Below are 27,839 nucleotides of genomic sequence, written 5' to 3'. Positions count from 1 at the left end.
CTAATAGGTCAAATTATTGCTTAATATAGCAGCAGTTAACACACAGAACACTTGGTACTGTATCGTTAATAATAGTGTAAATACGCTCTTTTGCAAGAAATCTGAGTAACAGTTTTCCTTCTTTCACTAAGATAGTGTATTCTGTAACTGTAGCTTGATGTTCTTTCAGACATACTGACAATACATAATATTTAAGAAAATGGAATGGATATAACCTGGATATATGAAAATATAATTGTTCATTGATGTAGTGCTTGGAAAGCAAATTCTTTTTTATGGAAAATTCATAATTTAATGAAAAATAATAGCCATGACATGTGAGCAGTAACACATCCATTTGAAAAGCATAACAAGTCTTTACCAGGAATGTATTTGTGCTTAACAAAGTCATCCTTTTTGAAAGGCTCACTATGTAAAAATGACAAATTAAATATTCTTCTGTTAGTGATCTGGTGTGATTTTTGTCTTAAGTCTTATATTACCCTTTCCATTGTCATGTACTGTCATGTATAATCACTTCAGTATGTGTAGTTCCTTGCCACAGAGTGCTTTTTATCCTTTTGGTGGGAGTGCAATTTATGCTGTGATAATCATTCCCATGACTGAATGTGTTTACAGCTAATGCTGTAGGAAATTCTGTAGGTGCTCCATTTCAACATATTATAACATAGATTATTTAGGAAACAGATATACAGCCTTTCCAGCTGACCATTTAAGTATTTCCCAGCTGAAACTATTATCACTGTAAGGGTTAGAAACACTTGGGTTCTGTGCAATGGGCAGCAATCCATCCTGGTAAAAGCATCCAGAAAATACCTAGAAAAACTAGCTTGTCTATCCACTGTGTTGACAGGGTCAACATGTGGTCTCTAGTTAGTTGGTGACATATCACAGTTTATAGCCTTTCTAGAACGTGTTTGTAGCTAATGTCTTTTTATAACACTCAGTGTGTGGTACTAGCTCCAACAAAGGCTTAGGGGTGCATGTTAAGTACTCTAGATTGAGTGCAAAGGTTTGAATGTTTAGATATTTCTGTCCGTTCATGTTAAATTGTCTTTTAATTATTGAGCTCAGAGAGGCCTGCCAGAGTGTGTGTTTTATAGTCTAAAGTCGATCCCTTAAATATAATGGGAGTAAGAGCAAAGCTTGCAAAGCTGTGATTGTGGAAGTACCCATATTGGCATGGTAGTTTGGAGCAAGGATGCACTTGCAAAGTCCTTCTTGTTGTCCCTGTTAACTGTGGTCTCATAGTGCAGAGACTGGCTTCCTTTAGTGTGAAACTAAGCTGGAAGATGCACTCCAGGCGCTATTCGACATCCATGTAAAGGGGCCAGGCTGTGGCTAATCTGAAGTAAATCCTTTCAATCCTTTCAGGCATAACCTGCATCGTTTGAAGAGCAGAAGACAGAATTTAGTGAAAGAGAGGAAAATGCAATGTGAAACAAATGGGGGAGAGCATGAGAGTCATTCTATGCAAGCTAGTCCTTGCAGTTAATTTGAGCAGTAGATTTGAACTTCAGGTAGAGAACATAAGCAGCTGGAAAGGTAGGTATCTGGCCTAATTTCAGACAGGGATTGCACTAGTGGGTTTTTTTGTTTGTTCTTGCCTATAGCTATTGTTAAAAAGCAGGCCCAAATCTTATTAGCACAATTTGGCAATTAGAAAGTAGCTAAATTCAGAGTAGGCTTGCATGTATATTTATTTTACTTTTAGCTGTTTCTAAAACCCTGAGGTACTAGCAAATCAGTATTTTCTTTATTTTGTCATTAAGCCTGACTGGTGTGTGAAGGACAGTATTGACTAAAACTGCTGATCTTTAGCACCGTCCCTCTGCAATTAGTAAATGCAAGTGAATCGATATTTTCAGCTGTACTGGAAGGCAGTGCATTACAAAAAGAGTTAGAGGTCTCAGAGGCAAGACCTTGTTTTGTCCAAGCTTTTTGTGTGGCCAGTTGTTGCCTAGTGCTGCATTTTGGCCTTGAGTTCTCTCTAGCAGACACAAATAGCAGTTTTGCTTTTGCAGGAAGCAGATGGCTGATGGGCACCTTGCAGCTCATGGCAAACCCTGAAGTCTCACAGTAGTTATTAGAGCTTACTTACATATCTAAATGACAATGAAATGTCCAACTCTGCTTACATCTTTAATGGAACTAGAAAAGCTACTGAATTCATTTTGTATTTTTTTCTTATTTTTCTTTTTTTCCCCCCTCCTAGCTAGGAATATTTCGTATGGTTATATCTTACTACATTAGTGTGATAAATCTTTTAAACTATTTGACACTTCGTTCCTGTTGCCAGTTGGAATAAGCCCTGATAACAGTTCATTGAATAGAAATTACAAAAATGTAGGACTGACCATGTGATAAATGTCATGCTTGGTTGTACTGGATGATTTCCAGGCAGCAGATTTATGTTGAATCATGGTGTTTTAGTGATACAGAGGCTAACATTTTCAAAGAGATGACTAATTTGCAGGAACTGCAGTTCTTGAAAGAAGCCATCTGAGTCTAGGCAGGTCCCTTGTGCTAGACTGTTAGAAGTGTTAGTGCTAATTTTTTCCCTGAAGCTCAGCAGTACTTGGCATATGAGTTGCCCATACGAATTCCAGTGGGTGTGTTGACAGCCTCAGCTTCTGCAGGTGTCAGCCAGAGTAGACACGTAGTAGTAGGGGATATGTAGAAGTTCTCAAGCAATGCTCCACTATTATGATTCTCCAAGGTGAAGTTGGTTAGACTGCACAGAAGAATTAAATTTTACACAAAACCCACCAGGGTTAAGTTTAGGCTCTCTCTAGCTATGACAGATGGTAGAACTTTTTAATTTATTTGTTCACAGTTTACTGTCTAAAGACTGTGTGATATATTTTGCTTAAAAATGTGTGGGAGGGTGATAAAGAGAAAGATTACTGTTCTGTTATACTGGCTGCTGCTGTCTGGAAGAAACTTGAAATTGTTCTTTTCCTAAATGTCCCTGGGCACATTTGGTCATGGAAAACTGTTGGCCTGGAGAATGGGGCTGATAAGATGATAGGAAGAGAATAGTAAGTGCAGAGTGGAAGAGAGGAGTCTGGGGGAAAGCCAGGAATTTATCATAACAGTGATAGGAGAAAAAAAGACTTCTGTAGGCATCCAAAGACTGAGTAGGGTTGCTTCAGTCCAGGAAGGCATCAAAGACTGGTCAGGAGGGTAAGACTCTGTGAAAAGGACAGCCTCTCTCCTCACTGTTATTTGTAGGAAGGTTCCATACAGCCTTACCAATTCTCAGTTTAGATCTTAGGGAGAGATTAAATTGGTCTAAAAGTGAGAAAATAACAAGGAGAGGGACATTTTAATTTTAAACGACTGCTTGTCTATCCTGACTCTTCATTTGATAACTTGAATATTGTTGTTCACATTCCAGTATGAGGTGCCATTTAGATAGGATTTTTTATAAGAGACGATATATTAGTTGTTCCTAACAAACTTTCTTCTTCTTATACAAGTAATTTTGTATGGCTTATTGTTGATCCTTCTTTTAGATACTTTATGTAACTATTGTTTCTAGTCATGGTTGCATAGATTTTTTTTTTACACAGCCCTTTTAAAAATCTTATTTTTAATTAATTAAATTTTATTGTGTGACTGGTCCCATTGGTTTCGCCTAGTTGCTTAGCTGAGAAATGTATATATGTGGGATATGTATATACCGTACACCATACCAAAGTATATACCATATACCAAAACCAAGGGATTTGTTTCAGTTTTTCCAGAATAAGTTTTTGTACTCCTTCATCAGTAAAAGGACTCTGTTGCAAGGTTGATTACTTTGGGGTAATACTGAAAACTTGGTATAGATTTCATTCTAACTGGCAAGTCTATGTCTGTTGCTGTTTAGGATTTTTATCTGGGGAAAAACAAAGATTAGTGAAGGTGAAAAAATTATTCCTGTTCTTCCTAGACCACCACTAAGTATGTTTTTAATGATTAATAACAGTTCTTTTCTTTCCGTAGGCAATGTTCAGTCTCTGCATGGTTGAAAGTGGAGCTGATGAGGTGAATTTACATGGTGTCACAAGCCTAGGTTTAAAACAAGCCCTGGACTTTGCGTATACTGGACAGGTATTGTAAAGTTCTTCAATTTAAGAGACAAATGAAAGCAAATTGCAAATAAAAACTCATGATCCTTACAGTAGTATTAGAAATGATCGTGTACTGGGGAGTGTAATGACATAGTCTTCTGAGTTAAGCATTATATCTGAAGTAACTTTTGTTTTTTTTCTTGAAAGAGGGATTGTCTGATAAAAAATACCTACTGTTTGTGTATTGTGCCCAGATAGTGAACCATGTAGGACTCGTATGTCCCTTTTATGGTGGCCTGGCTCTTCATACAAATTTAATGTGAATTGATTCCACCTCCTAAATAAAATGTAAAGAAAGGAAAAATATACTAGATAATTTTTATAATAATAAATGTTTATGGAACTTCTTTGCTGTGCAAGCATTCTTTTAGTCTCTAGGCACATGCAGTCCAAGCATCTTTGCAGATGCTTATAGATACAGTACATTTTTGCCACAGCATTTTTTTAATGATAACTGGTTGTTTATCATGTTATATTACTGGAATAAAAGTCAAAGCAAAACTCCAGAGAATGCAGAATGATGGCCTTGCATGCAAAAAAATATGCAACTTGTCGTATCTATGCACTTCATGCCTAGGCACTGTGTTAACGTTGCTGCATGACTTTATCTCAGTTTAGAGTTCATGTGTAATGAGATCAAATCTGTTTACACCCAGTCATGGAGACATGCTATTTCTGTTTTGGACCCTAGAATTCTAGGTAACCAAATAATTCTGGAAATACTGCTACAGCAACAGCTGAATTCATCAATATCATAGACTCATAGAATGGTAAGGTTGGAAGGGACCCCTGCAGATCATCTAGTCCAGCCCTCAGCGTAGTCCCTGTGGGGACTGAACCCACGACCTTGGCATTAGCAGCACCATGCTCTAACCAACTGAGCTAACCCTAACCCCCAATGTATTCAGTTACACTTAATTTTGAAATAAAATTCATATTTCAAGCTTCAATTTGTATTTCATTATTTCAGAAGAGTTATGGGGTTGTAAAAATTTAATTAAGGCATCTGCTCCATACTGTGGATTGAGTATACAACCTTAATTTTTTCAAAGGAAGTAAACAGAAATAAGGAAAGAAATATTTTGTTGCCTGTTTTAAAAGAATTATTTTCATCACTTACCCACACAATAATTAATAGTTTAGTGTTTGCATCACAGATTAGCCCTTGAAATTTTCATGTTTCTGCTATTATGGAAAATGGAACTTACTCAGAGATTTCTCTCTGAGATAAATAAGAGACAGAGATACTGTGTTATATTACTGAATGACTGGAGGTCTTGGTGTATGGCTTGTCATCTCTGTGCGTTTTGTTCTTCCTTTGATTGAATGGTGATTAAATTAATAGATAAAATTGAATCTTTATTTTGCTATTGAATGTCTGTATTGTGCTTGAAGTCAGTTAAGACTATAGGTCACTACAGAAAGAGAGCTCTTGCTGTGAAACAGAAGCATCCAAAATATATTGGACACTTTCCAAAGCTAATTTTGAGACGTTGGATGGTAATTTACTTGTGTGTGAGTTTCTTTCTCTGCTCTGTGAATAGAGATACTCCCCTGTCTTGGGTGATATCCAAAATTTAATAAATCTGTATAAAATATTTTGAGAACCTTGAAAATATGGATATGATGTTTTAAACTAACCATCCATCCCACCTCATCAGCCCTTGCTTCTAGGATAGTATCTTCGGCTCCCAAGTGAATAGTAAGTGACTTTAACCTTGATCCCACACAGACTTCTGAGTCTTGCATGTTCAAGTAGGATCTGCTTTGAATAAATGAGTTGGCTTTTTGAGTTACAAATACTTGTACCAATATGTGCAGTTGCTCACCTATAGAGGCGTTTGTAGGGCAAAGATTTGCACTCTGTCTCTTTATCAGATATGCCAAATGCTACTTTGAAACGTAGATGGATGACGGGGATTTTCTGGGAGTTCTGTTTTAAAGGTGTCTTTGCAAGCATAACTTAATGGTGTTGGTCTGAGAACTAGGAACGCTGAATTTTCCCTTATGTCCATGAAATTCTGCTCTCAGCCTGGTTTTAGATATACTGAGTCGATACTGCTTATATACTGACTCAAGCTGATAGAATCTTGGTGAGCATTTCGAGGTAGCGAGTAGGAGTAATTCATAAAGGCTATTAATAAACTACTTAAGTAGAGTGTGCTTACATCAGGGAGAGTTGTGAAAATGGAGTCGTGAGTTAGTTGAAGTGTGAAAACTCTTTTCTGTTTCTTTCTGTTTCCAAAGAAAAGTTGGTCTGTCTTAGTTATCCAAAATTCAGTCCTGCCATTTACAACCTTATTTTGCTTTGAAAATGCAAGTATCAAGATATGATCTGATACACCCTTAAAAAATAATAAAAAGAAGATTTAATGGGATCCATTTTTAACACTTTGGACCATAGTATTGATCCAAAAAGTTGCTGTTTCTTTAGAAAGCACTGTGGTACTGATAACAACAGTAACAATTAGAATAAGATAAGAATAAGATATTCGTGTTATGTGTAATGCAGTATGTAAACAAATGAATATTTAAATTCAGCTTTCTTCTCTTGATTTTTATAAAAATATTTTGCTAACCATTTACATTCGGTTTGAATGTATTTTAACTGAAATATAGTTTTCTGTGTAAAATAGTATATTGGAGACATCTGGTGGAAATTTTTAATATTGCATGATAGCAATATTTGCTTGCATTTGTTTAAAGTTATTAAAAATATATATAACTTACAACATGACGTTGCAATCTGAAATGCAATTCTGGCATCATTTCATCCTTTTGATTTGAAAGGTGGTCATGGACTTAAAAATACAGACACTAATCTTCTTGTCTATGTAGGAAGGCAGTGCCTTATAATTATGCTGGAAATCTTTTACTTTTAAGGGAAATTGATTTTTCAATGGAAGAAAAGATTGGCATAAAACTCAAGTTAACTATAAATAATGTAACAATTCTAACTGAATTAATCCATTACTGTGGTCCCCAATCACATAATAACAAAGAAATCTTGGTACAGAAATGAATAAAAACTAGCAAAAAGGAATAACAGCAGAATTCGGTTTTGTTCATTAAGAATAATGTTGAGACAAAACAGAGATACAGCTTCAGCAGTACATTCTGTGCACCCCTAATAATGAAATCTTTTTTCCTACTCAAGAATTGTTATGCAAGCAGTCTACTTAAAACAGGAATATAGTGGTCTGATTGGGAGTATTATTTGTCTTTGACAAGATCTTTCCAGAGTACTCTATGTGGTTGCTGGGAAAGGTCAAAGCCCAGATACAAAGATGAATTTAGGCACCGTAATTCTGAGCGTTGTGTTACACAGCTAATGGTTTCTTATTTCCTCAATGAATTTCAGGACCTTGAGGTATCCTGTTCAGTGCACCAAAGGAGTTATGAACCCCAAACCTAGGTGTTTTATGTTTTCTCTTGCAAATCTACAGTGCGTAAATCCAGTATTTATAGTGACTGGATCCTAGGTCCTGTGTGGATTTTACAGCTGTGATTTCTCTTTTTGGAGTTAGGTGTCACCACCAGCTATTGCCTCTCATAAGGGATCCTGATTGTTTCTCACTGCCCTTACTGTCACAGCCATGGTGTTCTGAAGAAAGAATGAGGCTTACATGGAGATCTACATTGCCTGAACTTCCAGGAGAGAGCTTTAATGCCAGAATGTAACACAGTCTAGTGTGGATTGTTTCTTCAGTCTTTTTGGGTGAGGTTGAGGACTGAAAAATGCTGAAGTTTGGAGGAAACTGTCTTAACCTCTTTCTTGGGCTTAGGTGTTACCTGTGTACTACTGCTTGTTCAGAGTTGGGAGATAAGACTTTCTTCCTGTTGTAGTTGGCCATGTCCTTCCTTCATAAAAGGACTCTAAAGTCATGCTGTCTTTTACTTCAGAGTCGATGGCAGTAAGACCATTCCTATATTCCAGGATCTTGATGATTAGACTATTCACCCTTTTTTCTTACAGGAGTGTTTTACAAGTGTCAGATGTACATTGGAAGGGCGGTGGATGAAGTACAATGATATAGTAACTATATTATCTCAGATGTTAAACAGTTCTTGAGTAGGGCTTGGAGTTCACAATGCCTTTCACTTAGTAAGGGTCTTAACCACTGGGTTAAAGAATCATGATCTTGCTTGCTCTTTTTAACGTTTTTGTGTTTTTAACTGTTCTGTTACCAGGAAGCATATTCTCAGTTGGTGGAGCAGGACAGCCCCTGAATAGACTGTTTTCATTGGGTGGCGCATCATTCATTGCTGACAAAAAAGGGTGCTTGTGATTAAAGGGAAACCTTTGGAAAATTTCAGAGCTAAAAATGGAGGCTCTCATGAAGTGTAGGTGTCACAGGACTAAGTAGCAGTTTAAACTGAAATTTTGAGCATCTTGATTTTAGATGGAGGCTCTTGCATTCATTCTCAGATTTAAGTCCAACAAACTGCATTGTTTCCGTTAATTTCTTATATATGAAATCTAAGTGATATCATCATTTGAATCAACTGACAGGGACTGTGGTATACTTTCAAGAACAAATCGTGCAAGAGCATTGAGTTTTATTTGCAGAGAATGATTGTGGTTCTAATTCAGCAGAAATACAAGTACACAGCCTGAGTCCTGTGAATGATGCAGTGCTTTGTTAACTGGATCTTCCCTCTTTGTAATTACATTTTATCATGCGTCTTTAATCTATGGTAATATTATGCATTTAAATAGTATTTGTGTTTGATGAGCTGAAAGCACATGAGAAAAGCAAGTGAACATTGTCCTTACTTTACTGCATCGTAGACAGGAAAATGGAGAAAATGACTTTCCAAAGGCCACACAGCAAAGCAGCAGTTTAATAAGGCTTAATACAAAGTTCTTCTGACCAGGTCCTGTTTTCTAGCTGGTTAATCTCTTTTCTTTTTCCAAGCCATAATATTTTTGCTACTATGTTAATAAAAAAGTAAGTTGTCTCTGAGAAGTTCTAAAATTATTTGAAATTGGCAAAGCTACATAAGAGAGAATCAGTGAGGCAGCCCTGATATAGAAGGGTCATCTGCTGTTTTATGTTCAACTTTTTCTCTAAAAGCCAATTCTGGGATGATGCCTGTTGTCACACATTCCTAGACAGCCCAAGATTAGCACTTAGCCTTACACACTACTTATGGGAAAAAAAAAAGGTTACATTTTCCCAAAAGCCACATATGAGGTTGTATATTTATAATGATAGGAAAATAGACTTTAAAATTTTCTTTTTCTTAGCATATTTTTATTGACATACTACTATTTTTATTACTTTCATGCAAAAAAAAGGAACAGTAAATTTTGTTTTACTCACAAAATGATAACATAGAAGTAGTCTTTAATAAGTGAGGTATGTCATACTAGTTACAAATCTAGAGTTACATACTACTTTACCAAACAAGTTTCATAAATTGATAGGAATACAATGGGGCAATTTCTGAACTCATATGTGCAAACACAGTTAGTTAAATTACTTTTTGTGAAATTATTTCTTTTTGGGTCAAATACTTCAGCTCAGTTATTCTTTTAATAAAAAACTGTGAAAGAATAAAAAAATCTTTCTAGATAGTAAAGAGATAGTACAAATCATTATTTGCAAGTACAGTTATTTCTCCTGATAATTGCTTAGATTCCTTTAGAGAATCTTGACTTTTAACGCCCCTCCCCCTTTTGATAATGACAGTTTTTCCTAGTGATTAACTGATGTTTCATTTTTGGTTTTCAATTAAGGTTGTGGGGAGACAGGTCGAAATATCTTGACATCTCTTATTCCATTAATCCTTGCTAGCTCGGTTGGAGGTGAAGTATATTGCAAAGCTGTGTTACTTGCTTATTTTCTTGAGTAAGTCACATTCTGCTTCCTGTATGAGGCAGTTCTACCTTTTGCCTTTGGCAGAAGGGAATCAGAGGGTTCAATTAAACTGCTGGGGTCCCTGGCAGACATGCAAGGGAGAATGCTTTAAAATATCTTTGTCCTTTTCTACAAGGGACAGCTCAAAGTTAGCATGAGTCAGCTGTAGACCTCTGGGTCATGGAGATGAGAGGGAAGAAACAGTTGAAATAGTGCTTTTTTCTTCATCTTTGTGTGTCATTCTTGTATTGCTTAGAGACTAATCAAACTTACTTTACAGCATTTGTCAAACTTATTTTACAGATTTTGAGAGAGTTGATGGTGTGTGGGGGGGGTGGTGAGACTCAATCTAGAGAAGAGAGAGAAGGGAGATTCTTGATGAATTAGCTGAGATTAATTTAGAGCTGTCTGGTGAAATTGTAGGTCTGTCAGGTTCCTGTAACACTGGATCGATGGCCTTAAGAGCTGAATGATTCATGCCATGGTCTTGGAAAACTTGATTACAGAAAGACTATGTATTACTATAAATATCTATTTTAACATCACTTGCAATGTAATTTCAGGGCCAAAAACATAAATTTGATACTTAGAAACAATAAAAAATGAAATATCCAATATTATCAGGAGTATAATCTTGTTTCAGTGCCTAGCACTAGGTTACTACTACTAGGTCTCAAGTTTACAGTTAAATTACAGAGAGTCCAGAAGGCTTAGAAAGATATAGAACTTAATGAACTCCATTTATGTGGTTTATTGTACAGAAAGTTTTATGTTATTTGCTCTGGATAAATATGAAGATGTGCACAAGAGAACTTTTCTGGAGTGGAGAGTAATCAAAGTACATCTTACCAAAAAGAGTAGTGAATTTTCTTGTGATCTTAGTTGATATTCCATGTATTCAACATACGTTCTCATTCTCTTTTCTGGAAAAATGTAGGAAAAATGTATGATGTATATCAGATATGGTGGTCCTAGTTGTTCCTTCTGATTGTCGCTAATGAGATATCTGGGTTTTGTAATGGTTAGTAGAAATGTTACACATTTAGCCTTTGGGAAGTTGCGCGCAGGAGACCAGAATGTTTTAATTTTACTCATCTTTCTGAAGCAGCACATCTAAACATGCAATGAGCAGAGAATTCAACTGTGAGTTTGGCAGAAGTGCTAGCAGGTTGAGTGAAATGCAGTCTAAATTAGTCTGAAAGGAAAGCTACTTTTTTCAGTCAATCTGAAGCATGGAAGATAGTCTCTGGATGGGAGAAACAAAAGGTACTTTCGTTAGATACCTTCTTGTTTGATATGGAGATCACTGCATGCTGATCAAGAAGGAATTTTCTCTTGCATCATACTGCCAGGAAGCTTAGGATTTCTTTTTCCTCTTTCTGTGTTAAATTCCTTATGATTTATTTTCTAGAATTGTCTGATATAATATTACCCATTTCCATACTGTTACAGCATAATGCAGTGTTATTTTGAATGTGAATCATGTCACTACCTTATTTATTCCATTGCCCCAAAAGCACTTGTATGGAAATGAGAAGGAAAGATGGGGGGGGTATAGAGTATCCATGATCAGTGAGGAGATAGAACTATATCCTGTATCTCATAATCTTTGTCTGGGCACACAGTTTAGACTCCTTGGGTCTGAAGTAGTTTTAGTTTAGTTTCTTAAAGTGCCTGGATGAACTACCGTGTACTGCAGGATACAGGGATGCAGGATACATTTAAATGACCACAGAATCACAGAATGATTGAAGTTGGAAGGGACGTCTAGAGACCATGTAGGCCAACCCTTCTGCATAAGCAGAATCACCTAGAGCACACTGCACAGGATTGCATCCAGGCAGGTTTTGAATCTCCACAATCTCTCTGGTAAATCTGTTCCAGTGCTCTGTCACTCTCACAGTGAAGTTTTTCCTTATGTTTAGGCAGAACTTCTTGTGTTTCAGTTTGTGCCCATTGCCTCTTGTCCTATCGCTTGGCACCACTGAAAAGAGTTCAGCCACATCCCCTTGATACTGTCCCTTAAGATATTTGTAGACAGTAATAAGATCCCCTCTCAGTCTTCTCTTCTCTGGGCTAAACAGGCTCAGCTCTCGCAGCCTTTCCTCATAGGGGAGATGCTCCAGTCCTCTGATCATCTTTGTAGCCCTATGCTGTGCTCTCTCCAGTAGCTCCATGTCTCTCTTGTACTGGGGAAGACCAGAACTGGACACAGTATTCCAGGTAGCCGCAGGCCTATGAGCAGAGGTGACTGAGTAGAGCAGCAGGATCACTTTCCTCGACCTGCTGATGACACTCTTCCTACTGCACCCCAGGAGACCATTGGCCATCCTGGCCACAAGGGCACATTGCTGGCTCATGGTCAACTTGTTATCCAGGACTCCCAGGTCCTTCTCTGCAGAGCTGCTTTCCAGCAGCTCAGCCCCTAGCCTGAAATGGTGCGTGGAATTATTCCTCCCTAGGTGCAGGACTCTGCACTTGCCCTTGTTGAACCTCATGAGGTTCCTCTCTACCCATCTCTGCAGCCTGTCTAGGTGTCTCTGAATGGAAGCACAGCCTTTTGGTGCATCAGCCACTCCTCCCAGCTTGGTATCATCAGCAGACTTGCTGAGGAGGCACTCTGGTCCTTTCTCCAGGTCATTGATGAATCAGTTGAACAAGCTTGGCCCCCGTACTGACCCATGGGGGACACCACTAGCTATAGGCCTCCAGCTAGACTCTGCAGCGCTGATGACAACCCTCTGAGCTCTGCCTTTCAGCCAGTTCTCAATCCACCTCGTTGTCCACTCATCTAACCCACACTTCCTGAGCTTGCCTAGGAGGATGTTATGGGAGACAGCATCAAAAGCCTTGCTGAAGTCAAGGTACACAACATCCACTGCTCTCTCCTCATCTACACAGTCAGTCATTCCATCATAGAAGGCTATCACATTGGTTAAGTAGGATCTCCCCTTGGTGAATCCATGCTGGCTACTCCTGATCACCTTCTTTTTTCTTCCATGTGCTTGGATATGACATCCAGAACGAGCTGTTCCATCACCTTTCCAGGGATAGAGGTGAGGCTGACTGGCCTGTAATTTCCAGGTCCTCTTCCTTGCCCTTTTGAAGAATGGAGTAACACTGGCCTTGCCAGATTTAATTCCAAACGGGCCTTAGCCTTCCCTGTCGCATCCTTGCATACTGACAGCATTCTTATAATCCTCCTAAGTGGCCTCTCCCCTCTTCCACAGTCTGTGTACTTTCTCCCTCTGTCTGAGTTCTGCCAGGAGCTCCTTGCTCTTCCATGCAGGTCTCCTGCTGCCTTTGCTGGACTTCTTTCTCCTTGGGATGCACCACTCTTGAGCTTGGAGGAAGTGATGCTTGAATATTAACCAGCTCTCTTGGGCCCTAGAAGGAAGGCATGCCCTAACCCAAGGGATTCCTCCAAGTAGTTTGCTGAAGATGCCAAAGTCTGCTCCCCTGAAGTCCAGGGTTGTGATCCTACTTACTGCCTTACTTCCTCCTCACAGGACCCTGAACTCCACCATCTGATAATTAAAATGATCTAATTGTTTTTTCCAGATTTTCTTCATAGATCTCCATGGAGGTGGTAATTGACTTTACCTTCCATCTCAGGCTGTTATTTTCTTTGTTAACAAGGACAATTAAGAGTTTCATCCTCAATCCCTTTTGTTCATACCTACTAGATGTGCTGTGTTGCTAAGTAGTCTCCGCATGAAAATTGATTAAGGAGAGAGGAAAGATGTTATGTGTGATCTCAGTAATCTTTTTCCCCACTTACTCAGGGCCCTAAGATGTGCTGTGTTGGAGGGGATGCAGGGTGAATAGGGAAGGGAAAAAGGGAGATCTCAGAGAACAAATAAATATTTTAGAACGACTGCCCAGCGGGTGAGTACAGACATCTGGTCAGAGACTTGTGTATCTGTGACCGTGGAGCTGACCATAAATTTTCTTTCTTTCTGCATCAGAATTGTGCTTCAGAAGCTCAGATTTGATTTACAATAAGATGTTTCCATTTCTTATTTTGTAGAGCAGCTTTCCTCATATATATGAGAATAAATGGATGCAAGCACATGGAATCAAATAATATCTCAAAGAAATGAGGATCTAAGAAATTATATAATCTACCTTTTTGAATGCTATGAACTCAGCATTCTGTTGCAATGAAGCACCCAATCTTTTGGTCTCCTTGCTGTCCCTTGCTTTACAGATCTCACCACCAGACGAAGTGAACTAGATTTAATGCATACTCTCTTGGAGATTTGTGGGATGGAGGGTAGAATGACTACCTTGAAGAATAAGATTTCTGTATGAACTTGAAGTAGTTATGGAGGAGGAGAAAATAACTTGACCAGTGAGGTCAGTTTCAGAAAAGTGCAGTGCCTCAGGCCTAGAGATTTGGGAAAGTAAGTATACAGGGAGACAACAGTTAAGCTGGTTTTCTTGGGTAATTCTTGGGTAACATCATATGCCAGAGAAGAGTTGAGAGCGTAATGAAAATTAACCTGCAGAATAAGGGTTGAATAGAGGGCTGATAGCAGTGTGCTGCCAGATACAATATCTAAATTGCATGTAATTAATCTTAATATAAAAATAGCATAGAGAACACTCTCAAGTTGATAATATATTACACAACAGCAAATCCTCTGCTAGTGAAGATTGCAATGTTGACTGAAGTTGATGGTTCCATATTATGTCATCTGAGCTTCTGCCCTTATATGTTTAATAATGCCTCAAAATCTTTGGTTTGGAGATGGAGTAGGGAAAGGCATTAAATTTCTCCCTTTAGTGTTTGAGCTCATACTTTTTGATTAATTTTGAAGGTGTGAATCCAAAGTAGATTTTAGTTTCTTTTTCCTTAATTCTCTATTGGTGTCACTCTGTAGACCTCAGAGCTGTTATTTTGATGGTCAGATAGAGGAGAGTCAGCCACTGTATGTATTTGGTGTGTATTTAAAGTGGTATTTATGTGCATTTAGTGTTAAGATTCACATAGACAACCTGTGTAGCATATACACAGCTGTGCTGATGATAAAAAAGAGTTCTAGTAATTCCATTAATATAGAGAGGTTAAGAGGTTTTGTAGTAATTGCTGGTTGCTCCAAGTTCAGTAGAGGAAAGGCTTGCAATATATTCTTCTTCTTTATTCATTGTATTCCTCTTTTTGTATTTTTTTTCTTGTGGATTTCCCCATCATGCAGTTTGCTGATGGTGAACATTTAGTGCAGATGAGTTAGTATTTTTATCTATATGAGCACTAAGTAAAAATTCAGACGAATCCATTTAAAGTGAAGCCTTGGGGAAGAGGAACAATAGAATTTCCTCTTTCTCTTGGGAAACTCAAAGGTGAATTTATTATCTCAGCAGAATCTCATCTTACATGGTCTAGGAAACCTGTAAGAAATGAAAAAAACCCTCTTTAATACCATAACTGATTTTTGTGAAGTTCTAGCTATTTTAGTTAGAACTAAAAGTTCTAGCTGTTGGAAAATAACATTATGCTTTTCTAAGTATATACCACCTTAAAATAAGCTTTTGTTTTGGACTTTGTGCAAATCACCTCTGGGTAGTAAGCAGTGATCCTCCTTGCCTCTGTCCTACTTCTCATTTTGTGATGCTGCTCAGGATATATTATTTGTAAGTGCATTGCTGTAGCTTTAAATATATTAATATTTCACAGCTAAATATAGCTTGTATCTATGTCCACAAGACTGTAATCTGCTTAGGGTTCTAGTTCTCTTTATATTATGTCTTTAACAACATTAAGCCTGTGGCTGGCATTTAATAAGTAATGTGACATCAGTCCAGATGACAGAACTTGCTCAATATAAATGATGTCTGAATAATAAATATTACAGGTCTAAAGCAGTGAGACCCTGAAGAATGTTAGCAGTTTGTTTTGTCAGCCTGACCTTGAATTCTCACTTGAAAAGGTCTTCACAGTGCTGCACAGTTCTTTAAATGTTTGTATCAAAGGTGTTTTTGTAACTGAAATCCTCTCCAAGTTTCCCTTGAGTAATATACTACTCATCACGTGTAGCCACCTAATCAGCATCAGTTGAAAACCTACATCATGCTGGGCCTGATTCTCATTTACATTAAGATCTTTATATGTCTTTTTTGGCTGAGTAAAGGAACTGCTGTACTACAAATAAATTGCATGTATGCTCACTTCAAACTTAAAGGTTTTCCAAATTACTGTATATTCATATTAAGTATGACATACACTGCCAGAACTTAATGTAAATAAGTTCTTGGTTTAAATAATAGTTGATTTCTTTCTTTCCTATTCCTAAAAGATCAGCTGTGTTGGAGACAATTTTGTTTTTGCTTGAAGAGATATGTACTTATTTTTTCACCTCCTCAAAATTTGGCTACAGAAGATGCAGATGAATTTGTGTATCCTTTTTTATGCCATTCTCCTTATTCCACTGCATTTGAGACATGTAATGCTATGAGATTAAACTAAACTGTGTTCAATATTTAAAAAAAGAAAAAAGAGAGAGAGGGGGAGAGAGGGAGGGAGGGAGAGCTAGTGGGCCTGAAAGAAGCTTTACCTCCCTGTGGAGCAGTGAGAGACTGACCTCATGTGGTATGAAACCAAATCTGCCAAGGAAAATACTTGCAATAAGGATAAAACATTCAGCAAGCTTAGTATCTTTGCTGAATTAATATTTCTCATCCATTTCTAATTTTGATGGATGCTGCACTATTTGTCTTGAAATAATACCAGTTTTGGAAGTTTGTAGTATGATTGCTGATAAAAATAAACCAGTATCTGTGGCCTCAAAGATTTTCTGATGTCCTGAGCGGGATTCCCTAACAAGCTGGCTTCAAGACAGCAGGCTGGAAACTGAGGGCAGTTATCCTGGCAGCTGCCTGTGTATTATTTTAATTGAAATGAGTAGGAGTTTCATGCGAACAAGTGTCAAGATAATCAGTCTTGGTTTTTAAGCCCTTTCTGACACTCTCCCAGCAGCATTCTCACTCTATGCCTTCACAACCTTGCTCTGTAAAATGAAGATAGTGGTTAGGAAAACTATGTATTGGTACCATGCAGAATGGGAAGGGTGTTCCTGTAATTTTAAAGTGTGAATAATCCAGAGACTTCAGAGTCAATTCTCTTGGCCCACTTTATCAGTATATATATGGAAACATCCAGGCATATAGATAACAGAAGAATGTTCTGTTATGTTGAGAAGTTATCTTTTTTAAATAAATAACATGCATTTAATTTTAAAGAATGATGGAGTAATGTGGTTCATGGACTCTTAAAGAACAATCTGCTTAAAATTCCTTTGAACAATCCAGGTGAACTTCTAAAACTCTGTCCCCATCCTGCAAAAAAAAAATCTGTATGTGCTTAATTTTACTCTTTCTGTTCTTTTTGTTGACTTAAATCTCTGAAGTACCAAAGGTCTGTAGTGTTTTCTACAAATGCTCTCTGAGTTCTGTATGACAAACCTTACATTTTCTTCTTTACAGATCCTCTTGGAGCCAGGGGTGATACAGGATGTGCTAGCAGCTGGGAGTCATTTGCAGCTGCTGGAGCTTCTCAGTTTATGTTCTCACTATCTCATCCAGGTGAGGCTTTTCTACCTGATGATTAGCCATTTCTTACATGGTAAGCATATGTTCTAAGCCTAATTTCAGTAGGATAACCTTAGTACAGTACGTGGTCTAATCAAATTGAAAAAAAAATGTGTATCAGAAGACCTGAATTTTAGGTATATCATCAATAGGGCATTAATTTGTGCTAAATGCTTTCTATTCCATTCCATTTTATTCATTTCAGTTCCCTGTTGTGATCGTGAGTAAGGTGCTTAAGTGTATATAAAAAAATATTCATGCATATTCCAGGACACAATTACCTCTCAATGTGTAGGACTTACTACAGTGGTGCCTTAACTGGCCTCATTCACGTAATGCTAATAACAATATTAGTGCTGTCATTTTGAAGCCAAAAATCTGAATCCAGTATTTTTTTTATGCTTGGCTGAAGGAAATGGCTCATGATGGTAGCTTTGATGTGCATCAGTAAAAAGCTTTGTTTAAAATAAAGTGACAATAGCAGTTCTACAGAACTGTTTCCTTGTCTTTGTAATCTTTCAATATTGTTTCTGAAATAGGGCACTTTGGCTGTATCTCTGCAACAGCTGACAATTGGGCATGGAAATGCATGTCAGCACAGTGCTCTCCATATGTGCTTGCCTTCCAACAGCATAACTGCCTTTGAACAGTCTGTTGAGCGTACTTGGCAGCACACTGAGCTACTGAGTACCGTAGGCATGCAGGATCTTGTGTTAAGAGCCTCAGAATGCACTTAAAGACTCTGTGTCTTATGGAGAAAGAGTCTGTTCTTTGAGTGTAGCCTCAGGAAAGCCTTCAAAATGTATGTTCAGACAGTGAGGTGGTACTAATTTATACATTATTATAAATTGATTAGAAAATTAAAGGAACTGGTAAAAGTTGTGCAATTTGTATCAGTTTGGTTTTCAGGGACTGTAAAGAAAGACTGAATTATTATTAGAAAATGGAGATGAAATGGAGTGGGATAAACAGTTGGAGAAATGAGAAATGCCAAGTAACACACAATCAATTGGCCTACTGGTTGTCAGATAGGCAGTTGCTTTAAGGGAGGCATGGGAAAGGGCTGTAGAGTGAGGAGGAAAGTACGAATCCAGCTTTGATAGACATAAAGTAAGGTTAATTCCCCCAGCAAATCAATCAGTGTGAGAATGTTTCTGCCTCTTACATTCCCTATCTTTGCCAGAAATTGGACCAGAGAGACCATTGTGATAAAGAAGCTAGGAAGTCATAGGGAGTAGGGAAGGAGCTGAGTACTCTAGTGCTGGTGAGGAGGGACTTCGGAGAATTGAGAGAATGGCAGGTACAGGCCCGGTTTAAGTGCTTTACTGACTACTGCTTTGACCTGCACTGAGTAGCCTCTCTTATTAATAGGCCTTCTATCTCTTTTGCACAATCTTAATGCCTTTTCATCCTGAAGTTGTGGCAGTGGAAAGACAGCTGTAGAATTAACTGTGCTTTGGATCTAGTGCCTGTGAATGTGAAAGCCATAGTCAGGCATAGACAATGAATGAACTGAAAAACTGAGCAAACAGACATTGCTGCCAAATTGTTCTGTTACTTACAGACCAGCAAAAATAACCTGGATGTGAATGTCCATAAGTAGTTTCTGAAATGATGTGAAAGAACTCTGTTGCACTCTCAGTAGCGTCCCACTGTGGAGGTAACTGGAACTGTACTGCTGTAAAAATCTAGAGGAAGTGGGACTTAAACTCAAGATCTATAATGGTGGAGGTAGGGAATAAGGGAGAGAATATGTGTTGGAAGACAGAGAGCAGAGGTAGTTCTGTAAGGTATTTTTGAATCAGGGTTTCATTGCAAGGTATTGAACCAGCAGGGACATCTGTAGGATGACTGTAGTTTACCTCATCTCAGGTTCTAATCTCTATTTTACTCTTCTCACTGTGTGTATTTACCAAGTTCAATGCCAGGAAAGGATATCTATGGACAAATTTGCAGTTTGAATAGACCAGAGAAAGAATTTATCTGCCTGTTTCTTCTGCAGAGTTGCAGTCCATGCAAGTAATCAAATTTGGGTAGTCATGTAGGTCTTTTTAGCAGAGATTAACAACAAGCTGTGTGTAAATAGACTGTGATATCTTCTAGGATTCAAAATAATTGTATAATATCCATTTATGTTCTAATATCTATTGCTTTATATTACTACTATCTAAAAGCAAAATCAGAGTAGTTAAAGAAGGCTTCCTGAAAATCCTTAATCACTGCTATAATTGGGAACTGGGGTATCTTGTCACACCTGACCTCACCTGCTGTAGATCGAGAGGCTGGGAGAGAGAATAATGCTTAGCCATTTTCTTCTTCATAATGTTGTTTTTGAGTCCAAAATTCTTTAGTATAACAGTGAATTTTTTGTCTTGATGTTCTGAATGGTTGATACCTCATGAGCTTAGCTTGACTAAGCATAATCTTGGGAAATACCATATGTAGGATCTAGCTGTCATTTATTATTGTTGTGTAATGATGATGCAGAGTTTTTACTTGTTAGGATTTCTTTATTTTGAGGGGTTGGACTTTGCCTTTGCTTTGCCTGAATAAAAGTGCCATTCTTATTGTTAGAGCTTGTTATAGCTCCTCTTCTTTCTCCCTAGATATTCTAAAAGTCTGTCATCTTCTGGCATTCAAGATTTGTTTCATCTCTTCCTAACACTTTTTTCTGGGCCCATCTGGTATTCTGTAGATACCAGTAAAGAGTCTTTTTGGCTACAAATGGGATATGCTTGGCCCATGTTTATTTCAAGGCATATTTGTAATCTGTGAGGTACCAAAGAAGACTGTACTGACCTAATTCATCTAATTTATCTTGTTGAAGATGATTTGCAGTCCACCAAGGGCTGATTCATTTCCAACCAAGGCTGACTTTTATATTCACTAATCTTTAAGGAATTTTCTCTTAGTTGTACTAGAATAAACAAAATGTTAACTTGACTTTAAGATAAATTCTGGTTCTTGTAGACTAACCAGCTTAGAACAGCTTATTTAATTTCTTGATAAACCTCAGAAAAATTTCTATAACAAATTGAATCATGAATATGGCATTTTTACCAAGAGTTTTTGATCAAAGGCTAGACAGAAGAAAACAAGAGAGGAACTTTCTTCCTCCCTCCAACCCTACCCCCCTCAATTAGGTAATATCCATATATGAGAAATTTTTGATAGCATGACAGAATTGAGGCTTTTGACAGCACTGCTGGTTTACTAAATATGTTTTCTCATTCAATGAGTGTAAAATGTTACTGTCAAATACTCTGTAGTATCTAATCACAGAATAGTCAGGATTGGAAGGGACCTCTGGGAGCAGCTACCTCAACCTTCTTGCACATGGGAGGATCACCTAGAGCAGGTTGCCCAGGACCATGAGCAAAACCAGTTGCATTTTGAGCATCTCCAAGGATGGAGACCCTATACCCTCTCTGGAAAGCTTGTTCAGGTGTTCAACCATCCAGTGCTTTCTTTATGTTCAAGTGGAATTTCTTGTGTTTCAGTTTGTGCTTATTACCTCTCATCCTATCATTGAAAAGAGTCTGAATCCATCCTTTTTACATCATTCTATCAAATATTTATAAACTTAGAGAAGTTTCCCCACACCACCACTCCCTTTTCTAAGTCAAACGGTCTCATTCTTTCCTCATATGAGAATGCTCCAGTCATTTAATCATCTTGGTGGCCCTTCGTTGGACTCACTCAAGGAGATCTCTGTCTGTCTTGTATTCAGGAGCCTGGAATTGGATGCAGAATTTCAGATGTGGGCTCAGCAGTGCTGAGGAGAGGTGAAGGCTCGCCGCCTTCCACATGCCAGTAACTCTGCCTAGTACAGGGGAGAATACCATTAGCCTTTTTTGTCCATGAAGGCTTGTCACTGGTCCATGTTCAGCTTGTCCACCAGGACCCGCAGGTCTTTTGCTGCAATGCAGCACGGCCTTCTGATGTATCACTCCTCCCAGGTTTGTATCATCTGTGAACTGAGGGTGTATTCAGTCCCATCGTCCATTAAAGAAGTTAAACAGTGTTGGTCCCAGAATGGACCCATGGGGGTGACTATTAGTGACTGGCCTGCAGGTGGACTTTGTGCCACTGATCACACCCGTAAGGATCCCATTCCTTCTGCTAGGCAATAATTCCAGACTCAGATTGTGCAGACTTCCCACTCCTGCTGTGCTGTATCTTTAATTGGTATTACTCTCTAGCTTCTGCTGTTTGGGGTTTGTGTTTTCAGCTTGTCTCATAGAGAAAAATTTTATTTTTTTAAGAATGTTGATGTTAGTTAAGATATATGCGTATTGGTAAGTCATAACATAATGTCACCATAATTCTCAGGTACTTTAAACATTGAAATCTTGCATATTCTTCTCAGACTAAACAGTTAGACAGGTTGATTGTTCTTAGCTGTATTGGTCCTGTATAGATATGGGAAAGCTAAGCTGAAGACATGAGCCTTGAATATCTTGAATGTGCCTAAGGCCCATGGTTACACATACAGCATTTGGTTGTCAGTTTTGTCTGCAGAGAGCGGTAACCAACAGGTAGATGTTTACTGAAATTTAATGCGAATGGGTTACCTAAATATCTTGATTTCTTTTAAAAAATTTAACCTGTAGCCTTATGTTCTATTTAGCAATAGAACACAGTTGTTATTTAATGCCAATGTCTGCCATTAAATAAGAGAGAAAAAGCCAGTGGAAGGCTTTGAATGTGTAGGTGGAGACCTGAGAATGGATTTCTTAAATAGAGCTGTAGAGGGCTTGTTGTTAGGCAGTGTGTTTGTGATGACCTATGTTGCACTTTAAAGCTCGTGAAGTTTTACTGAAGGATACATGACTTTATTCTTACAGAAGATAATGTTTTAAAAGATCTATTCAGAACATACAAATGTTTGTTTCGGAAGTCTGAGTTTTGTAACTAATTGGAGATGAAAGAAGGTGGGGGTTTTTGTCTGCATCAGCTCTTTGTGTATTCAATAGCAAAGACGGCCTAAAACTGCAAATAATTTCAGCAATCTAAGATCATATGCCTTTATAAGGAGAGAATGCTGTTGAGCGTATGGATGTGGTTGTGGGTGGGGTTTTTTGATGTTCTGGGTTTTTTTTAATAATTTGCTTCTTCAGATCAGTATCAGTTGTATGTGAGTTTAGTTTTTAAAACCAGAATCTGATTTTCCCCTGTCATTCAGAGATCCGGGACTTAAGACTGCACATGTTTGACAGCTTAAAGCTAAATGATTTTTTTGTATTACCTGAAGTTTAGTCTTTGTTGTCTCCCCTGGAGTTCTATATGCCACCTGAATAACATTCAAGGTGACAGGCTGTAGATGTGGATTAGGGGTTTAGAGGTAGCAGAATTGTCTGAAGCAACCCGAGTTTCAGTCTGAGAGGAAGAACATGGCATGGTTGTAACCATTTAACCCTTTAACTCTCTAGTGGCCAGATCAGGAGTACTTTGTTAAGAACAAAGGCAGTTTACATACTGGACACAGTCTGAGACACCATTTATGTTATATTTATGGGTTAGATAGTTGCATATTTTCATGTTCTACACAGCCGTACTAGACGTTGTTTGTTGACTGTCCTTGATCTCCAGCATTTTATTTCCTCTCTTAGAGAGGAGCAGCAAGAATCATAGACAACTGTAGTGATTCTGACTGCTGTTAAAGTTCCCTTGACTTAAAAATTGCTCTTGGGATCATAAATATTTTTAGCTCGATGTTACAAGTTCAATGTCAATTTTTCCTTTTGTTTCAACTGCTCTAAGTTCTCTGCTAAAGGATAATGCACTAGATTACCCCTTGGGTAGGAGGGTGGGTAGGGCTCTCCCACAGGTGCATCTGCCCAGTTGCTGGTAATGGCAGTGATATTTTAAAGCGGGCTAACTTAAGTTGAAAAGAGCAGGTCAGCGAATGATTAAGAGACTGAAAAAAGCAGAGCACTATACAGTAGCAGGCAGCTGGAATTTTCTTGGAGGCTCCTCTATACTGTATGCTCTGGATCCTTGTACACAAAAGCAGACAGTGAGTATGATCAGGCCTGGAATGTCTGAATTAGATTAAATTAACCAACTCTTAAATTATAAAGTAAAACCTTCCGGAATGATTATTGGTAACAGTTGCTGAAGCAGGCAAATCGTCTTGAATGGGCATTTGATTTTTAACCTACCCTATTGGTCAATCTGGGCTAAATAAAATTTTTCTTCATGGTGAAGAATGAATAGTTGGGTCTTTTCTTCCACTAATTTAAAACTGTTTGAGTTTGTTTGCATATCAAATTATATTTGCTTCTGTTTTTAAAAGGAAGAAGCTATAAATGAGCCTGCCTGTGGTATGAAGAAGAGTGTGTACGGTCTATGTGTGTGATAGAGCCAGAGCTTTATAAGCTATTAATTCTTCCTAAACATACCTTCTCTGTGTGGAGCTGTGCCAAGAACACTCTTCCAACCTTCGCTAAGATACACTCTTCAGAGATGAATTAATTCCTGCACTAGAGATTGAGAGCATCACCTTTGGATTGCTGGAAGCCTCAGCTCAGTTGGGAATTTAGCTCCTGGGTTTTCATATAGAGCAAATTAAACTACTAGAAAAAAATCTAAAGGTCATCTAGCAACCATTTTTTTTTCTTTAACTAATACTAAATTCTTTGTTTTTATGTTAACACCTCCCCCATACGCACATGAAATTAGAGTGGTGTTTTAAAAAGCCACCACCATAAAACTTGAGTCTGCTGACTTTAAACAGTGGTGGAAACAGTGACCTTCTCGTATAAAGGACACATCAATGCTTTTCACACTTCCCTATTTTTAGTGTTATGCAACCAGTTGTTACTATGCTTAGGCCACTGTTTCTTGAAGGAGCATGTTTTGTCAGCTGTTGAGTCACTGAATTATTGACAGTCATTAGGAGAGCTCTTGCAGAAAGCTCTTGTACAAAACTTAAAAGTAACTGCAAATTTGCCTCTTCTCTCCCTTAACATGTACAGACACACCTCATATAGAGAGATATGTATACATAAAATGTGAATGCAATACTGACAATTTCAACTAGAATTTCCAGAACTCAAAAAAAAAAAAAAAAGAAAAAAGAAAGAACCCCCCCCCCATATTTCAGTTGGTGTCAGTGAGGCAAGTAGTGTACCCAGTCCCTTTTAATCCCATTCCTACTGTAATCCACTTGCTGCTCTTTAGCTGTGCTCTAGTCACGGATTCTGCTCCTGGACTGTTAGTTGTTATGACAATGAGTTGCAACTGTGGCCAGGGACCTTCTGGTTTTGTGTGTTAGATGTTGTCTTAAAAATAACAAAGAACCTGTGTTTTTTCACTGTTTCCTAGTTTCTTGTATTGTCTTTCGAGGCAGTGCGGCCTACTTAGGTGACTTTTCTGTCCCTTAGCCCCTGAAGGATCCCTGCTTCTGGGATCCTTCTCAACTATTTTTATAAAGCTGTAAACAGAGGCTGGCGAATCCCAGAATGCTTAGTGTACAAAATTCTTCCCCAGTTTTATTACCATCTGATCAATACTGATGTTTTATGTCTCTCCACTTCCCCTCCCCATGTCTTTAGCTATTAATTTTCTTTACCAACCAGGGCAATTTAGGTGCATGCACAAAAAATTGCATTATTTGTAATTGAGTAGTGCAGCTACCCTTATCAGCTAGTGCCATTGGCGACATGCATAGTTATCAGTCTGGTAGCAATATTTGTTTTATTATAAGAGATGAAAACTGAAAGGTCAAATGACTGAACTTGAGTTAAAACAAGGCAGTCAGGGACTTTTATTATCCAGCTGTGGGCAGTAGGTGGCAGTGTTTGTCCATAACAGCAGAGCAGATGAATTAAAGCTAAAATCAGAAAAAATGAAAAGAAAAATTATTTATTTTTATTCCGTATTAGTCTTCTGACCTAATCAGTAAAAAAGTCATTATTCACACAACACTGGGCAATATGCATTGTAATTTTTAACAAATAATAAGAAACTGTTAATGTTTTCACAGGAAATACAGGTCTGTGTTGTGCAGCAATGGTCATTTATCACTGCACTTTGTGAAATCACTCATTTGTTCTAATTTGAATGTAAATGACTCTAAGGTTTTACAAATAAGGTGACAGACTCGCATAAATGTAATTGCAGGGTTCATCTCTCTCTTTTTATATATCACTCATTAAGTTATGAATTAAATACATCGTATTAAACCAGGGGCATGTCCAATGATGATATTGTAATGGCAAATTACTCTGTGCTATTAGAGGTGTATTTTTTATTCATGGACATTAATTTGTCATTAAGCGGCATTAGTTTAGCACTTTTATGCGGAAGACGTGACCTGAAAGAGGAGACTTACTGCTGTAATATGAAAGAACAGGAATACAGGCACCAGATATACAGAGCTTTTCTTTTTTTTCTTTTTCTTTCTTTTTTTTTTTTCTACCTCCTGTAAAGAAGCAGAGGGACATTTTATTTAAGTTTGCTTTGATCTAAATCAGTTTGAGTTATGTTTAGTCAATTTAGCAAAGGTATTCTTTGCTAAGCAAAGGAAACACAAAAATGCTTTGGTTATGAAGTATTTACCAATATGGAAAAAGCCAGAATGTGAAGTACAAAATGGTGACTCTAAATCATAAACCTATGAACCTGATGGGTATGTTGGGCCTGAAGTGAGTTAGAATCTTATTTTATCTCACAAGTGCCATCGTGGCCATTGTCCATCCTTTTTTTCTCTCTGTATTGTATTTAACTGAAATAGAACAGATTTTTTTTCCTTCTTAATTATGAAATAAGTATCTTTTACATGCTTTATTCTTTGTATTTTTAAATACACTGTTATTATTTTCATAGGGATCAATTTGAAGCTTGAAAGCTCATAAAAGGCAACTTGAAGTATTACATTCAGAAAAATACTGAATGTCTCAGTCTGCTCCATTTTTAAGAGATATTGAGAGCTGTGTAGACTTTATTTTCATTTTATAGTCAGTTTAATAGAAGACAATATGCCCTCAAAACATTCATCTGTTTGTTTAATGGTAGAGGTGGACTGAAGTTGTGAGGATTCAGGTTAATACAACCTAGTGTTTGTCAGTGTTTGAATTTTAGAGTTTTCTTTAGACCATTTCTAGTTAAAGACAAAAAGTCTGAACTTGATACAAGTCTGTGTAGTTGATATTTTTTCCTGTTACATGCCATGTTCTTCTGATGATTTAATCATTACTGTTTGATTCATTTATTTGAACTGTTCACAACACTTTCTGCCAGTAAAAGAAAGATTTTTATAAAGAAAGTGACAAGATACTAAGCCTAAAATATGCATAAGTGGTTTCAGAACTGGAAGTACCCCAAATTAACATCTAGTTTTAAAAATTAAATTATTCAAATAATTAACAGAGAAACATTCTTCACTAAAACATTTCAGCTTCTGGAAATGCTGGGGGAGGACAAAGCAGAAAACTCATCTGTAAGGCTGTTAATGTTTTCCAGATTTGTTCACAGTAGTAAATGAGACAGTGTTTTAGCACATCCTTTCATTTATGTTTTGTTTTGCACAGCTACATAGGAATAGAATTTCCCAGGAAACCAATAGCTGGCTTTAGAAGTGATCCAGACTTTTTTTTTTTTCTTTTTTTTTTTTTTTTTTTTTAAGGCATCTCTGCTCAGTAGGATAATGAAGAGGAATTCAACCCAGAATGAATATAACTATATGCATGCTATCTTACTGAGTCTGCAGCCAGTATATAAGCCAACATAAGTTTTCCTTATTTATCTTACTAATTCTAAAAAAAATAAAAGATACAATCTTAAACATTAGTGATATTAATTTCATTACCCATCAGTAATGTCCTGTAAGTTATGTTATTCCAACTTGAAAAATGTTTAACTTTGTTCACCTATATTTTTTATGTAAACTGTTCCAAACATTTCTTTTATTAATTTGGAGGAAGTTGCTGCTAAATTTCCTATCTGTGTCACCAGAGACTTGCAGAATTTGAGATTTGTGTCACGGAGTGTGTCTAGCTGTATGGGTGCCTCTGGGTTTCAGTGACTTAAATTCGGAACTTACATTTGCTGTTCTGAGGAAATTGAACTGACATCACGTGGAATTGCTTCTACAGTATTTTGTATGTATGTAATTTTTTACAGGTGCTGTTTTGCATATGGATTAGGGAAACTAGTAGTAACATATTAGCTGGACTTTCTTCCAAAACACATTGACCTTTGTTTTGGAAGTTTGCCAACTCACTGAAAACAATTTTTTCTAAATTCCATTTCAGAATTTTCT

The 27,839-nt window shown here is 37.5% G+C and overlaps 1 protein-coding gene across 6 annotated transcripts in view; it reads left to right on the top strand.

The window, feature by feature from the left end:
* The window catches only part of KLHL32 (kelch like family member 32), a 126,696-nt gene that overhangs the window by 48,172 nt on the left and 50,685 nt on the right, over nt 1-27,839 (top strand). For 5 of the 6 annotated variants that reach the window (XM_062571006.1, XM_062571005.1, XM_062571007.1 and 2 more), the window contains exons 4-5: nt 3,991-4,098; nt 17,468-17,566. In XM_062571006.1, coding sequence (XP_062426990.1) covers nt 3,991-4,098; nt 17,468-17,566 — 207 coding nt within the window. Of the gene's footprint in view, nt 1-3,096; nt 3,187-3,990; nt 4,099-17,467; nt 17,567-27,839 lie in introns of those variants that run through there. The other variant, XM_062571009.1, reaches the window with a different exon arrangement.

The sequence above is a fragment of the Rhea pennata genome, chromosome 3 (assembly GCF_028389875.1).
Source record: "Rhea pennata isolate bPtePen1 chromosome 3, bPtePen1.pri, whole genome shotgun sequence".
NCBI classification, from domain to species: Eukaryota; Metazoa; Chordata; class Aves; order Rheiformes; family Rheidae; genus Rhea; species Rhea pennata.
This window is presented reverse-complemented; position numbering and strand designations above follow the sequence as displayed.